The 17,040-nt window shown below is 38.1% G+C and overlaps 1 protein-coding gene across 5 annotated transcripts in view; it reads left to right on the forward strand.

Annotated features, from left to right (window-relative positions):
- The window catches only part of LOC150080131 (uncharacterized), a 660,399-nt gene that overhangs the window by 504,425 nt on the left and 138,934 nt on the right, over positions 1 to 17,040 (forward strand). For all 5 annotated transcript variants that reach the window (XM_090382143.1, XM_090382148.1, XM_090382147.1 and 2 more), the window contains one exon: positions 355 to 614. In XM_090382143.1, coding sequence (XP_090238269.1) covers positions 355 to 614 — 260 coding nt within the window. The remainder of the gene's footprint in view (positions 1 to 354; positions 615 to 17,040) is intronic.

The raw sequence follows: 17,040 nt of genomic DNA on the forward strand, positions 1-17,040 counted from the left end.
CCACCTTGTATATGCAGTATATAGATATATATTTTTTATTTTCATTTTTTCTTTATTTTGACCAGAAAATAAATATGCAAAGGCTAACCCATTTGCATATTTACATTATTTCAATGTGACTCCTTAGGGTTTAAAAACAGTTCTCCTCTTCCCCAAATGTGCAGTTATACAATTAAACATGAAATTGTGCTTCAGTATCTAAAGGCTTATGCAGTTGATCTTAATCACAATATTTGATTTAAGAAATTATATCAGATTATATCAGCTCTAGTACATGAATACAGAAAGTTTATTATATACTGTGCAGTTCCATTTTTTGTAGTGATATATTAAATATGTTTAAATTATTTCCAGGAATTTGTGAGCAAACGTGATTTGATTGAACATGCTAGTGTTCATGGCAAAATTATCAAGCAGAGAACTTTTCGTGGTGTTATTAATCCATTAAAACCTTACAAATGCAACTTGTGTTACAAGTCTTTTGCATCTGATGAGCGCTTAATTCGCCACTACCTTGTGCATGGAAGTGAGGACTCTAAGCCTTTACAGTGTGATATATGCTTCAAAAGGTTCCTTAATAATTCAGCACTTGCTTGCCATATCAAGGTGCATAGGTAAGTTTGATAATAATAATCATAACACAGAACAAAAAATCTTAATTATTTAGTTTCCTTAGTAGCATGATATTATCTTTGCTTTTTATATATACAAAATTGTTTTGCAATATTTGAGATTCTGACATATATGGAACCAGCATGGTTATATCATAACTACATCCAAAATCTCTTACCTGATTATTTTTGCTAGTAGTTAATATCAAAATCTATTTTTCATGGTTTTCCATGACAACGATGCTCTTATGAAACTTTCACTGTGTTCCCCACCAAAATTACTAAGGTTGAATATAATGCTGGGCAAGAATAGTTTTAAAAGGAGAACCCTAAAAATAAATTGTAGATGATTTTTTTTTCTAAAATTTGAATTATTCATCAATATCTGTTTTTAGTGTGGAATTATTTGCTTTCCTAAGAAGATTGAGAATTTTGGAAAACCTGTGATGGTATTCCATATATCACCTTCAATTTTAAAGTTCCATCCGGACCTTTACTTAAAATTACCTTCAGTTCTCAGATTTGGATATCAATAAAATAATTTTCCTTATTTTTGCTTCACGTTATTTTGTAAATGTTTGCTTTAAATATAAAAATCCTTCAACCATTCCTATTTATATCATTTAAAAAATTTTTGGAGTTCCAGTTTAATATGAAATGGTGAGTATTTTTTATATTAGGCTTTCTTTTCTCCACATTTCCTTTATTATCCAGTAATACATATGTGATATTTTATTTGTTTCTTTGTTATTAGTGTTAGTAGTTAAAATGATGCAAGGAAGCATGCTAATACAGTATCAGATCAAAAAAAAACTTACATCTTTAAGTAAATCCCACATCAGTACACTATGCTCACTTCTACTTACTAATTGTTTTGTCTGCATATTCTTAATGCATGAAGTGATACTGCTAATAATCAGATCAAGTGTATTGCTTTCTCACTTTAACATGTCAGGCTTTTTTTTTTTATGCGTTCGATAGTTGCTCTGATTACATTCTTCAATTCATGTAAATTTTCTGATAATAGTGGTGCTGAAGAATTTTTTTCTCAAAAAAGCTCTAGAGGAAATATTGAGGTATTCCATCAATTCTTGCTTCATTTCTTCTTTTCTTTCTTCATTTCTTCATAAATTTCTGATATGAAGTTTCAGTTTTGTGGACAAGTCAAGTTAGTCTGATTCTCTTGCCACTCTAATCACTGGACTTCACACTTTTGAGTTATTTATGCTAACTGAAGAACATAATCAAAGTTGCTACTGATTGCGTAACATGCTAAAACGTGTTGCAGAATGTTGACTTTTGGGATATGTATTGCATGACTAATGGTAAGCACACTGAGATGTGCCTACCAGGCACCTCCGTAGCCAGGTGGGAAGGAGCAGCAGTGCGTAGCACACGCTTCTTGATTAGACCGGGGTTCGAGCCTATCACCACCAAATACGGAGGATGCGGAAAAGTCAGGGAATGACCACCGCATATTCCTCTAGCAATATGGCCTTAGTTGCTAATGCTCCTAAAAACCAAATAACAAATAAACAATGTGTGCCTACCATTGATATAGTAACCAATAAATTTCAAGAATTTGGTTTCCTTTTGGTAATTGCTAAGTTCAAAATACACAAGTTATGAGCTTATAAAACTGTGGAGCTGCTTTTGACTTACCTTGCATATCTCTTATTAGTTACATTTTATACCTAACTTCAGGCATTACCATATTTACTTTATTATTTCTTATTATTCTCCAATATATATATATATATATATATATATACACTCGTACACTGTGACTGGAGGTTTTATTCCATAATATATGATTTCTAGAATAATTCAAACATAAAAAACAGTAGGTATCTGTCGCACCATAAAAACAAAGTACTAAGTGAATATTAACTTTAAATGCATAAATTATGCAATGAAACATAAATATTTGTTCAAGAAAATGCAAAAAACCTATCTCTTAAAATTATGGAAACTTATATACTATATTTACCTTGTGGAAATAATGCCTGAAGGAACCTTCTTTTTAAATATTTCGATCCCCTCCACATCAGCACTCCATTTCCCCCTGAGTAGCAGTGTTATGCAAGTTACATCACTTTTTTGGACCCTATCAAACCAACTTTTGCTGGCATTAACAGGTTCAGCGTTGGATTCTTCCAGCAAATTTTTCTTCAGACCTTGGCCCCTGGCGTTTAGCCGTGAAGGGTATTGTTTATGGCATGTACGTTTTGTATGCAATAAAGAGTTCTTCTTCTTCTTCTTCTCTTGAATTTTCATAGAATTTAAGGGGATTCTACAGCCCTCTAAAAATAACTAACAATCTACCTATCGTAATCATGATTGAAGGTTTAGAGTGTCTTCCATTGAGAAACTGGGCCTTTGTTTCCAAGTCACAGCCCATAATTCATTACGAGCAATGTGGAAGAGACAAAAATTTGGTCAACAGAAGCACATTGACGGCGACCCTGATGTGTGAGAAATTGCTACTCTCTACTCATTTATGCTATCCTCATAAATGAGGATTTATTTATGTGGGACACAAACTTTCTGAAATATGTCACATTCCCAGATCTTATGTTACCACTTAAGTTGTCATGTGGAGGACATGTTCATCTTAGGCACTTCACTAAAATGGGCCTCCAGGACCGAAGTCCATATGCTCTAATTACATTCTTGTTTAATTTTTGTTTTGCCCTGAGATTAATGGGTCAACTAAAATATATATATACAAAATATAAATATTTATAAAAACTGTATGTACAATATTTACATTTCCATTCATAATTGGTTGAATGAAATATATTACAATTAAATTTAAAAATAAATTTAAATAAAATTCACTATAAAACCTATCTATCTAAACAATATAATATTAAAACCTATGAAGTGTGTATCATGAACAGCAAAGAAGAGCTACAGCAGTTTAGGCATTCAGTTACCTCACAGAGGTACGTTCATAGATAGAATTTTAGCCCTTCTTTTAAAAACATTATTTACAAACTCTAAAAAAAATTTATATAAAATTTTATCCAAAAATAACTCTGCAAGAGAATCCTCATTAAGAACAAAAGTGCTTCTTACTAACTTGGATCTAATGTCCTCATAATTTGGACAATAGAGGGCAACATGAAAGCCCATCTCCATCGCCCCACACTCACACAAATCAGAGGGGACTGAGCCAGACCGGTTCAGCTTGGACCTCAATCCATGCCCCTTGAAGAGAAAACATGCACTCATATTAAATTGTACCCACTATTTAAAATTTACTGTTGAGACAGAGGGCAGAAACATGTCTCCCTGCCTTTTTCTCAGAACAATTCCATCTGTCTTGCCAAACGTTTATAAGTTCATCATGTATACTCCCCCTCTCAGCAGCCATCTGATGAGAATTGAGAGTGCCCCCCCCCCACACTGGACACAACCGGATGCCCAAAATCTCTGTGGAAATGCCTCTTTGCAGACAATATTTTTTCCCTGTTCTTATTACCAATGGGTTAGCTGGCATGTGGAGGACAGTAGTCCTCCATCACATTTAAAACTGTTGGACATGATTGGTACCTGCACCTGTAGGGCTGGAATTCTAAATATCTTCCTAATTTAGTCTAATTCATATTTTCCATTTAATTTGAGATCTTCCATTGATCAGTAATCTGAGTAATTTGGATCCAAATTGAACTGAGGGACAAACACTTACTCTCATTTTGATTTCAGTGTGCAGTATTCTTTTCCACTGCATAATCATACAATTGTTTTATTCTGATCTCATTATTATTTGTATCAGTTTCAATTCTAGAATTCAGCATTTTTTTTTGAGTAATCATGTAATTAATTTGTTTGTGTGTATCGTCTTCAGTAATTCTTTTATAGTGCAACATATAGTGCAACTAGTAGTTGTTGGTGACTCTATTGTCAGGGAAACAGGGAACATGGTATGTAAAAAGGATAGGTGGACCAGAACCAGGGTATGTCTGCCAGGGGCCAAGGTTTATGACGTTGTAGAGTGAATATCAACTTTTAAGGGCACAAAATGTGATATTGTTGAACATGTTGGCACTAATGATATTAAGAGTAGGAGACCAGTGGAATTACTTAACAAGTACAGGTTACTGTTGAAAAAAAAGCCGTGAATTAGGGTTGAATTTGAAAGTGTCTGCAATTCTACCCAGACATGATAGGAGGGAGTATATGATGAGAGCCGTGACTAGAATTTTTTTCAGCCTGGTCTGTACTTGTTAACAGGAGAGACTGCTTATACAGGGATGGGATACACTTAAATAGAAAGGGAGCAAGAATATTTGCTTATGCTATCGAGGCAGTGTTAGGTGGGTCGGAAAACTGCTAGCTTGGGGGGATACAAGGACTAATAGATTAACAGTAGCTGCTGACAGAGGTGAAACTGATTCTTGCACTGCTTCTATTGGAATGAGCAGCAGCCTGGAAAACAAGATGCAGGGCATTTCAGAGACTACTGGGAGTCATTACGGTACAAGTAAACACATGGGTTGTGTTAGGGTAGCAAAGAATAGGAACAGGTGCATGTATACTTGCATATAACACCAATGCTAGGAGTTTGGTAAATAAATTTGATGAATTTGAGTTATTGCTCAAAACATCAAAGGCAGATATTGTTGGGATATCAGAGACGTGATGTCACACAGATATAAGGAATGCAGAACTGGAATTTGGGGAGTACAATGTGTACAGGAAAGATAGACAGGATAGGAAGTGAGGAGGGGGTTATGCTATTAGTTAAGAAACACATAAAATCCAAGGAAGTGAAGCCAGTTGACATCGCTGGACAGTTTGGTGTGACATAAGCATTGGGAGATCAAAATTAAGAGTAGGAGTGTGTTATAGGCCTAATGACTCTGATGAGTATAACAAGAAACTGTACAGGGAAATAGAGTGGACCAGTAAATCAGAGAGTCTTCTAATGGGGGATTTTAATTTCCCAGATATTGACTGCAATTTGTGAGTTGGTCACTCACACATTAGCAAGGCTTTTGTGGATTTATTGGATGATTGTTTTCTACATCAGCATGTTCGGGAGGCATCTAGAGGGAGTAATACTCTTGATCTGATTATCAGCAGTGATTATTCATGCATTAGGGATTTTCAGATAAAGGAACCACTGGGTGACAGTGATCATAATGTACTGATGTAGGAATTACTTAAAGATGTAACTACCATGAAGGATAAAGAGAAGGGCTTTTGCTTTCGTAAAGATGACTACAGTGGGATCAACTGATGATGTTACCAACGTTGAATTTAAATGGGAAGCCTTTAGAGACTCAATTTTGGAGGCTGTTAGGCTTTTCATTCCAACTAAGAAATACTGTTCAAATACTGCCTAAATGGATGTCAGATAAAATAATAAGGCTCATGGCAGAGAAGAAAAATGTATGGGATGCATATAAAGTATCATGTGACAGAGAAGCCTGTGGCGATATAAACTAGTCTGTAATCAAGTCACAAAGGAGGTTAGGCAGGTGAAGGCAGATTACGAGAAATCCTTGGCAAAGAGTTCTTTACTTATGTAAACTCTAGAAGGAAAGGCTGAATCAGATTGGACCACTTAACATAGAAGGGTTGACTATTGATGATCATGCTCAGGTAGCTGATAAATTGAATGAGTATTTTGCATCTACATTCACACATGAGGAGTTATTGAATGAGGGGAGTGCCAGACGCTTATCAAACTCTGACAGGGAGCTAAGTGATTTTGTAATAACTGAGAGCAAAATGGAGGAGAAATTGTTAAAGTTAAACTTAAGGAAGGCACCTGTGGTGGACGGGATCTATCCAGTTATATTAAAGGAGAGCTTCTTTGGTCTCGGGGGAGGTAACCATGGACTAGAGATATGCAAATGTGACCCCAATTCACAAAGGAGGATCAAAGGCTGACACAAGTAATTATAGACCTGTGAGCTTAACGTCTGTTCCAGGAAAATTAATGGAGGCACTGGTTAAAGAAGCACTGCAGGATCACGTAGACAAGACTTCAGTTATAGCTCGGACACAGCATAGTTTTGTTAAGGGGAAGTCTTGTCTGACAAATTTCATTGGATACTATGATGTGGTCACCTGGATGTAGGGAATAACTTTGATATTTTATATTAGGACCTTAGAAAGGCTTTTGATAGGTGCCTCTGTAGCCAGGTGGGCAGGAGCAATAGTGCATGGCATATGCTTCTTGATTAGACCGGGGTTCGAGCCCGTACCCACCAAATACGGATGATGTAGCAGGTCGGGGAATGACCACCGCATATTCCCAGCCTGGATAAAGGGTGAGTGTTGGCGTCAGAAAGGGCATCCAGCCGTAAAAATTGCATGCCAAAAAAATAAAAAAAAACGCTGACCCCCTATAATAATGGGAAAAAGGTGAGGACAAAAAAAAAAAAAAAAAAAAAGAAAGAAAGGCTTTTGATACTGTTGCTCATGGAAGACTACTGAACAAATTGGAGCAGTGTGGCATTGGAGGCAAATTGCTGCTATGGATAAAGGGGTGGTTGAGGGGAAGACAGAGAGTGGTAATTAATGGACACTTCTCATTGTGGACTAATGGTATCAGTGGAGTCCCTCAGAGTTCAGTGTTAGGTACTTTATTGTTTTCTGTATTTATAAATAATATTGATGATGGTATATCAAGCTTAATGTCCAAATTTGCAGACGATACGAAGGTTGGCAGGATTGTTAAGGACACTAACGATAGTACGCTGCTGCTGCTGCTGCAACAGGATCTAGAAAAGTTGAGCAGATGGGCTGAGAGGTGGCAAATGAAGTTTAATATTGACAAATGTAAAGTACTACATATGGAAGCTGTGTGGTTGATACGTCAAGGCCACACCTTGAGTATTGTATACAGGGCTGGAGGCCTCATTTTAAGAAAGATGTAGAACTGTTGGAACAAGTACAGAGAAGGGCAACAAGATTAGTGAATGGAACAAATGGTTGCTCTTAGGAAGAAAGGCTTTAAGTTTTGCAAATTACAGTGTCTGGAGACTAGGCACCTGCGAGGTGATCTGATTGAAGTGTACAAAGCCTTGAATGGTTTGAGCATGCTCAATGCTGATGGGATTCTTCCTCTTGCTCAGAATAATCACCTGAGAGGGCATAAATTCAAATTGAGGAAAGACAGTTGTAGGATAGATGTGCGGAAGTTTGCCTTTAGCCAGCGGGTAGTTGGTTGGTGGAACAAACTTCCATCCTTTGTTGTGGAAGTTGACAGCCTAAATAAATTCAAGGCTTAGCTGGACAGCTATTTGGAATGAACGGAGGGGTGAAATGGGAGCGGGTTTTTTTTTTTTTTTATGGCTGATGCTGCATAAGCTTGCTTTTCTGCTAATGTTCGCTTATGTTGCATTGTAGAAGAATTAGTGTAGGCAGTTTTACTGCTGAAAGCACTGAGTGACTGGGGGAGGAGGGGACATAGGTGAGTCAACTATTAATGTTTCTGCATTTTACTACAGTAAAATGCAGAAATATGTAATGCTCGAAATGCAGTTATTATATTTGAGAATAGTGAATTTGCTATTCTCGAAAATGCAGAACATTATTTAATGCCCGAAATACAGTTATTATTTTTGAGAATAGTAAAATCTGTCTAAGTTCTGGAAGGAAGGAACATAGATAATTCCCAGAGGTTTTGTGATACACTTCTTGTATGACTTTTTCAGTGACTGAATTGCTATCCTTATTACATTTTTTGAAGTTGAAGTTTAAGTGTAATAAGAACCAGTGTACATAGTGTTTGGGGGTCAGGTGCCACCAGTAGCTTCCCACATCTGCAGCATAAGCACTCTTGTGATGAAATACAGACACTGTAAAAGCGAGAAAAGTGTTGTGTGTTGTATATGTAAAGTGTTGTGGTGGGTTCTGTTCTGGCTTTTGGTCACAGGGCCCCCTGATGGAACCCTATTTTGCCCATACACACTGCTATGAGGTAAGCAGCCTGCCTATTATTCTCTGGCTGGTCTCCGCCAGGGTCGCCTGAGCTTCCTGAATGGAGAACAAGTAAAAAAAAAAAAAAAAAAAAAAAGGTAGAGTGTAACACAAGAAGGGAAAATAAGAGTGAAGGGATATAGATGACGGCATCCCCCCCCACACTTAAAGGTGAAATATAAGCTCCACCAGGCAAAAGGAGAAGAGGAAGAAAAGCCATACAGCGGGAGTGCTAGGTGTGATTGCCTTTGGAATTGTTGTCGATATAGGCCATGAATCCTATGCAGTCCAAGGACTGGGTTAGCTACATGCCACCCTGAGAAACAGGTTCAGCAGAGATTTGTGGTTTCCAATTCCTGGATTAAGAAACCAGGTCCAGAGATAGGATCAATCCAGTAGGTGCCACATCTAGGGACAAGTCCAGAGATAAGTCGATACGGTGGGTATCTTTCATTTCGAGTCCAGAAATGAAAATAGTCTGGTAAGTGTACATTCAGGTGAAGTAGATCAAGGAACTTTTCAGTAAGCCTATTCAATACCATTGTTTTGATTTGGCGGGTGAGTGAGCAGGGTTTTTTTGCCGTTCAAATAGATTCTGCACAAAACGGGAGAAGGCTTAGTAACGATGTGCATCATTGATGTAGATATATTCTTGTCCTCGAGGGATATTCTTAAATTTCTGTAGGCGCCTCCATAGCCAGGTGGGAAGGAGCAGCAGTGCATAGCATACGCTTCTTGATTAGACCAAGATTCGAGCCCGTCACCACCAAATACGGAGGATGCGGAAAGGTCAGGGAATGACCACCGCATATGCCAGGAGCAATATGGCCTTAGTTGCTAATGCTCCTAAAAACCAAATAACATCTTAAATTTCTGAAAAAAGGGTGCATTGGAGATCATCGTAGCTGGGGCAATCATAAATGATATGATTCCAATCTTCAAACTTGCCACAATGTCAGAGTGGATCCTGTATGATTCCCATTGATGCTAATTTATCCTTGAAGGAGCCATGACCGGTTATCAAGATGTAGTGTGGAGACCAGGAGAGAACCAGAATGAAGATTTGAGGAAAACTTGGCTAAAGTTTGGAATAAATTTTTTTATTTGGCCTTTCATTGTTTCAAGCCATCTGTTCTGCCAGGTCTGCTGGAGGTACAGCAGACAACGCTTTTTCTCTGCTTTGATATCGTTGGTGGGGCTGCAGGTGAATCCCAGGAAAGCCCTTCGATAGATGATAGTTGAATCCCTAATAAGTGACCTCCAAATCCATGGGAAGAATGCCTGCCATGACCTGAAGGGCAAGGATACTCACCATGCAGCAAGCATGTGTGATGGATCTCTGTATTGATGCTAGCTTTCTTTGGATACTGATTATGCTGTGTGAGTATCCAGATCCCGTCTGCATAAGCCACCACTGGAGTAAAGACAGTTGTATAAGAGGGCAAGAGAGAGCAGTTGTTCAGTCCCCAGTCCCTCCTACTAACACAAGCAGCCAGAGCTGTATTATTCCTGACTTTGTTGAGATGAAGTTGGAAGGACAGTTTCGAGTTTAGAAAAACTCAAAGATGCTTTAACTCAGTAACTAGCTTTATGGTAGAACTGGCAAGTTTAACCTATAATGCTATCTGGTTGGCTGTAGATGTCCTTTAAGCAGGATGGACTGAGTTTTGATGCAGATATCCAGAGTTGTTGGTGTTTGGCCCAGTCTTGGAGGCTCTGCATGGCTCAATTTCTGGAGGTCTCGAGAGATGCTCTGGAGTCAGCTCAAGATCATCAGCAAAAGCCTGGGCGGAAACAGCCCAGGTCCATGTCAAGGAGCTTGTCCAACACAAAATTCCATAAGAAAGGTCCCAGGACAGAGCTTGGCACCTAAGACACTTGGCCACTGGAACCTGTCGAAAGCCCGTGCTAAATCAACAGCAATAACCAGGAAGAATTTGATTGGAGTAGATGTGGCTGCTGCTATGAAGTGTTGTAGGGCATCCACAGTTGAGTGGCCAGTTCAGAAGCCATATTGTCAGCTGGAATATAGGTCTGCATTGCTGTAATGTTTGTCCAGTCTTAGATGGAGAAGTCACTCGAATATCTTGCTGAGGACAGGCAGTAAGGCAATTACCTGATCCTGGTGGTTTGGTTGGATTCTTTAATATTATTCGTGTTTTTGCTAATTTCCAGTCAGCTGAACAACCTGTTTTATTATTTCAGACTCAAGGAGATCAAAGCCAGGGCACTTCCTCTCTTTGTTCCAGTTCAGAGCTGACTGTAAATCTGTGGGAAAAGGTTCTTCAGTACTGTGGTATGAGTCATTTTCTTTAATTATCTGTGTTTGTTGCTCAGTTTGCTTAATATTGACTGGTGCAACGAGGTGGATATAATTCCTTCTAAGGTAACAATACAGGCAGTGACCCCTGGGGAGTTTGTTAGTGGTGATACAATATCCCCCCGGTTCAGGATTACCAATTTTGGAAATTAGGTGCTCCCGTGAAGTTTTTTCTTTGTCTGATGAGTGTAGTATATGCATTTCTTGCTCATCGATGGTCTTCGTGTAAGGCTTTTGACCTCATGTATAGGCCAGGTGGAGCGGGCACGTTGAAATGCCCTTCTCTTTGCTTGAACTTTGCATCACTGCCGTTAAAGTTCAGGGCACCACCATGGTGGTTCTTTTTCTTGATCAATTGGTCACGTGCATTTGTGATTAACTGGGTTAGTTTTCTCTGGTGTCTGTCTACATCAAGGTTCTGGAATTCTGTTGTTTCTGGATCCTGGAGTGATGCTTGCAGGGAGGTGGTAAATTGGTTCCAGTTTGTCTGTTTGATGCCATAACAGGTGATAGGTATGATATATCAATGGAGCTATTAAGGTTGAAGGTGGTCCATGCATTGTTAACTCACCATCCAGAGATTTTGTGGGAGATGGACCATGTTGAGATGGTAATATCTATGGTTGACTCCCACAGGGTATTACAGAAAGTAGGAAGGTTATGAGGCTGATTTAACACATTGAAATGTGAATTAGAAAGGAACTCCTCCAAGTGCTGACCATTGTGAAAGCCCAAATGATCTTCTGTCATGCTGAACCATGCTGGTGAACAACAATTCACGTCAGCTCCCAAAATAATCTTGGAATTGGCAAGAGTAGTTAGGACTAGTTGCAGGTATCTTATGGATGACATAATGTCCTCCTCTCAGCAGCAGTACATGAAAATAAGGTGACATTCTCCAAGAAGGCCAAATATAGGCACACACTGCCCAAGCAGAGCAAAGGGGAGTTGATTTTTGTGACTGTTATATCCGGATTGCAGATAGCAATGGCTGCCCATTGACTATCATTTTCTTCTTGAATAATTTTTTATTTTAGAGGATACCTGTTAAAACATTTTGAGTGCATGTAGGGCTCCTGGAGGAGGATTTCATCTACATTCTCTTTATCAGCTTTTAGTCTTATCTGGTCTACAACTGCTTGAGCACGTTGAGCATTGATCTGGAAGGAATACCAATGAATTGGTATTATATGCTTTTTTCCGCATATACATAATTGCCTTTTTGTTGTTGGAACCTCTTGGCCCTGATCAGGCAATTACTATCTCGTATTGAGTGGTTGGCTTCCATCTTGGCACTCTTACAGTTAGTGCAGATGGGATTAGATTTTTTGTTGGGACATGAGTTGAAGCTGTGACCCTTTTAGGCACAGTAGGTTATCTCTGCCTAGGAGCAACTGTGGGTTGTACCCAAATCTGCAATACCTGAAACATTTTGGTACAGGTACATGCTCTCTAAAGTGGTGGCTGCCCCATCCAATGAAGATGCAATTCTGTGGTCTTAAGGCAAGCCACGCTTTGAGTGACAGTTCAACCATCTATTTGCATAGAAGTGCAGATTTTATGTTAGTGTGGTACTTGAGCTTGATGCACTCGCTGGAATCAGAGCAGTCAGGGATGTCTTGAACGCTTCTTTGTGTAATCTCCTCGACAATCTGTTCGGGAGTGATTTCTCTATTCACATCAAAAATTATCATGGAAGGACCCTTCTTCTTTGGGGAGATGGCGAGTCTTCAATATCTTCATTCTGGGTGTCAAGTTCTGATGGAAAGTCATTATCTGGTTTTGGTGGCTTTTCCACCCATTTCTTACAAGCAGGCCCTGGTCTAAGATCTTCAAATTTGTCCTGGTTCTTATGTAAGGCTATGTCAACTCTTACACTAGTAAGAGTTACAGTTGGCTGACATTCAGCAATGTTACTTTCGTTGTCTGACATGATTAGGGTGTAGCTCTGGAAATTCAGGTTAAAGGGAATCCAGACTAGCAGGGCTCTCTATACAGCTCAGTAGAGCACCCAAAATGATCATATGTCAATGTCCAACAACAGAGCCGCACAATCCTCAGGCAAATTATTGGGCTCGTTTATGTTGGCGGTGGAAGTGGGGAAGAATGGATTTTTACATTGCATCTTATGGGTTATTTTTAGGTCAAGAAACAGTTTTAAATTTTTCTCCTGGGACAGTTAGGTCAGTGATTACTTTCACGGTGTATCCCGAGGGAGGAGATCATTGAATAACAGGAGAACAATAGCCCAGGAAGACAATGTCCTTAGGCAGTCAAGTAGACAAATGGTTAGCGATCACCTTATTTATGTCTAGGTTATGACAGCAGGCAGTAGGAAGTGACTCAGTGAGTATCGGCTATGCATGCAGAAGTTAAAATGTAAAATTAAAAATACTCATCTCTGGAGCCTTGTATTCAAGAACATCTTATTATCTTCTCTGAACACTGGACTACTGCTGAACAATATTGAAAGTTTGGCAGGTTCCGGTAAGCCACTGTTGTAGAGACAAAATGACAGAGCACAAAAATTACTCAACTAACTAGACTGGCCCTCTAGCAGCCAAGAAGAACAGCAATTCATTCACTGAATAACCAGTACAGAAAGCACTACAATACATCTGAAAATTATCTGTATAATTTCAAATATAAAATTAATAGCCATCTTCTTTATTTCTTGTTCAATGTAAGTGGAATACCAATATATTTTATATTAATATTGAGCATCAGATAACTCAATTATTTATCAAAATTAAAAGCTAGATATCATGTCTCTGATTAGATTGCCAAGGATGCTTATGAGATCACAAAAAAAAAGAAAGAAATCCACAAAGGCGAAATGAATTTTTAAACTGGAGGAAAATAGTCTTCAGTGGCAACTTTGCAGCTAATTAAATGTCAGTCACTCCTGATCAGATCATGACCATGCATGATTGAATCATTTCTTTTTGAGGTTGAAGGGCAGCAAGAGTGAAATTCATTGAACAAGCAGCCCTCATGCAGCATAAAGAAGTGGTATCCTCCACTTCTTTATGCTGCATAAATTTGGGCATCTGCATCTCCCTCTACACCCAACCAGTATTCTCCCAAGGTTCATGTAGTTTATTAATGAAAGGAGGCTTATCACAACAGTCAAGCTCATGACCAGTCTCATCTCCCCCCCCCCCATCTTTCTATGACAACTGTGCATGGAGGATCCCAGCAACGTATCTACAAGCAACTCCCCAGCCATGCCCTCTGCTAAGATGCCTTCACCTGTCAGACCGGTTTCTTCCACAGCAGATGCTATCTCTAGCCCAGGACTTAGATGTCAGCTTCAACAAGTTCTGTCAAAATCGAAAATATAGGAAAAGAGTACCTCAGCAGGGTGGCCAAGGCTACAACTATTATATGAGTCTTGAGTGATGTATACTCTTAATCCAAATCAACTATGTATATAATTATGCACTTCAATGTATATCCTTATAGTATTTGGAAAATTAAATGCACTAGGCATAATCCTTATGGGTTTTGATAATTAACTATATAATATCGGTGTAAATACACCATAGTTAATCCATAGATTTGAGCTACGATTGTAGCGTAGAAGGCATCGTTTTAATTGTATCTCATAATGTGGTTGCCTTCACAACAAGATAGCTACTATTGAATTACTTCAAATAAATAACGCTTCTCTAGTAGAGAAGGCTACTGTTATTTATTTTCAGCGTACCACCACCACCCAGACGATCGTTTCAAAGCTATTTGGCTTCGTCATCAGTGGGCCGGTAGGTAATACAACAAGCCATCTCAGTTGCAAAGTTATATCCACATTATGAGAGATGCCAGAAGGATGTGGTGGTAATGTATTTGGAAAATTAAATGCACTAGGCATAATCCTTATGGGTTTTGATAATTAACTATATAATATCGGTGTAAATACACCATAGTTAACCCATAGATTTGAGCTACGATTGTAGCGTAGAAGGCATACCCGCCCACTGATGACGAAGCCAAATAGCTTCGAAACGATCGTCTGGGTGGTGGTACGCTGAAAATAAATAACAGTAGCCTTCTCTACTAGAGAAGCGTTATTTATTTGAAGTAATTCAATAGTAGCTATCTTGTTGTGAAGGCAACCACATTATGAGATACAATTAAAACGATGCCTTCTACGCTACAATCGTAGCTCAAATCTGTGGGTTAACTATGGTGTATTTACACCGATATTATATAGTTAATTATCAAAACCCATAAGGATTATGCCTAGTGCCTTTAATTTTCCAAATACATTACCACCACACCCTTCTGGCATCTCTCATAATGTGGATATAACTTCGCAACTGAGATGACTTGTTGTATTACCTACCCGCCCACTGATGACGAAGCCAAATAGCTTCGAAACGATCGTCTGGGTGGTGGTGGTATGCTGAAAATAAATAACAGTAGCCTTCTCTACTAGCGAAGCGTTATTTATTTGAAGTAATTCAATAGTAGCTATCTTGTTGTGAAGGCAACCACATTATGAGATACAATTAAAACGATACCTTCTACGCTACAATCGTAGCTCAAATCTATGGGTTAACTATGGTGTATTTACACCGATATTATATAATCCTTATAGTATGTATTTTTGAAGCAAATGGTTTGTACACTCACGTAATGTTCTATAACAATATTATGTAGTATACTCAAGTCATTTCACCATTTTTCTGTACTTTATTTAACTTATATATTATTTTATTATTTATTTATATATGTATTTTATGCTTTATTGAGGCAATAATGTCTCTGTAGTACATTGTTAACCCCTGACCACTGTGCCGTGACCAACTGTTGCAACTACTATTATGTAAATTATCATTCTAAGCATTGCAGTAAAGATTCTTCTTCTTCTTCTCTTCAAACTTTGCAAACAATTGAAAAATCTATGAATGATATGCAGAATTTTCTTCGAAAGCTGTTTTTAACATTTCATGGGTATCTGACAAAATTTGTCAAATTTTGTTTTTATAACACAAAATTTGACAAATTTACTGCTCAGAAAATTCACTCATTTTAAAATGCAATGAAATGCATAAAACATCTTCAATTCCATGTGTATGAACTAATAGTCTGACTACAGAGATTCATTACTATGTATAGATTAGACGCAAAGCATGTTGTAACAAGTCGCAACTCACTATGATACCACAATTTTAAGATACAAAGTCAGTTGCCCAACATTTTTAACCACACTTCATATGATGACTGCTTTAAACTCCAGCGATAACATAACTTTTTAAGCATGTTTTTACAAATATGTAAGTCACTTTTATCTGTAAAAATAAATGCTATGGCCACATTCACCCCATGGGCTCACATTTAGTGAATATGGGCTTGGCACACCCAGGATCCTGAAATATCATCATTGTTCTCTTTCTTGGCGATTCCTTTCTACTTCTGACTCTTGCTTGCACGTGCACACACACACACACACACACACACACACACACACACACACACACACACACACACACACACACACAAACACACACACACACACACACACTCATATATTAACTCTGAAATTTTTTTGGCTGGTGTGACATAAATATCCATATGAATTTTTATTTCATTGTTGCTGCTGTCATATTTTGGCCATATGGCACAAGGAAGCCCCAGAATTTTTTTGCAACAGCCAAAAGAAAAAATATATATATATACATAAAATAAAATAATACTTGTGCATTTCTCTCCTTAAATAAGTACAGTCGATCCTTGTATAGCACGATAATTGTGTTCCTAGAAACCCCTCGTGCAATGAAAACAACAGGCCCTACGGGGAAAATAGGGTCAGGTGCCGACCACCCAAGATTGAACACACATTTGTAACCAAAACATTACCAAACACAATAAATTATCGTAATAAAATACTTATGTATTTTATTATGACTATTGCGTAATAAAATATTGCTAATGCTTTTGCTTTTGTCTGCAATCAAACAAAAGATAAGCAAACTTATCTTTTGTTTGATTTTCTATCCAAACAGATGACAGCTGTTCCATCTCTTCCAATTCTTTGTGTCTTAATCCAATCGATTTTAATTACAATTTGAGTTGTTCTTGCTATGAAAGTTTTTATTTTCTCTGCATTATTTGTAATTCTCAGCGTTGCCTCATTTAGGTTTGTTTGTTGTTGTTTGGAGCATT

The sequence above is a fragment of the Mastigoproctus giganteus genome, chromosome 9 (genome assembly GCF_048544385.1).
Source record: "Mastigoproctus giganteus isolate SK-2022 chromosome 9, ASM4854438v1, whole genome shotgun sequence".
NCBI lineage: Eukaryota > Metazoa > Arthropoda > Arachnida > Uropygi > Thelyphonidae > Mastigoproctus > Mastigoproctus giganteus.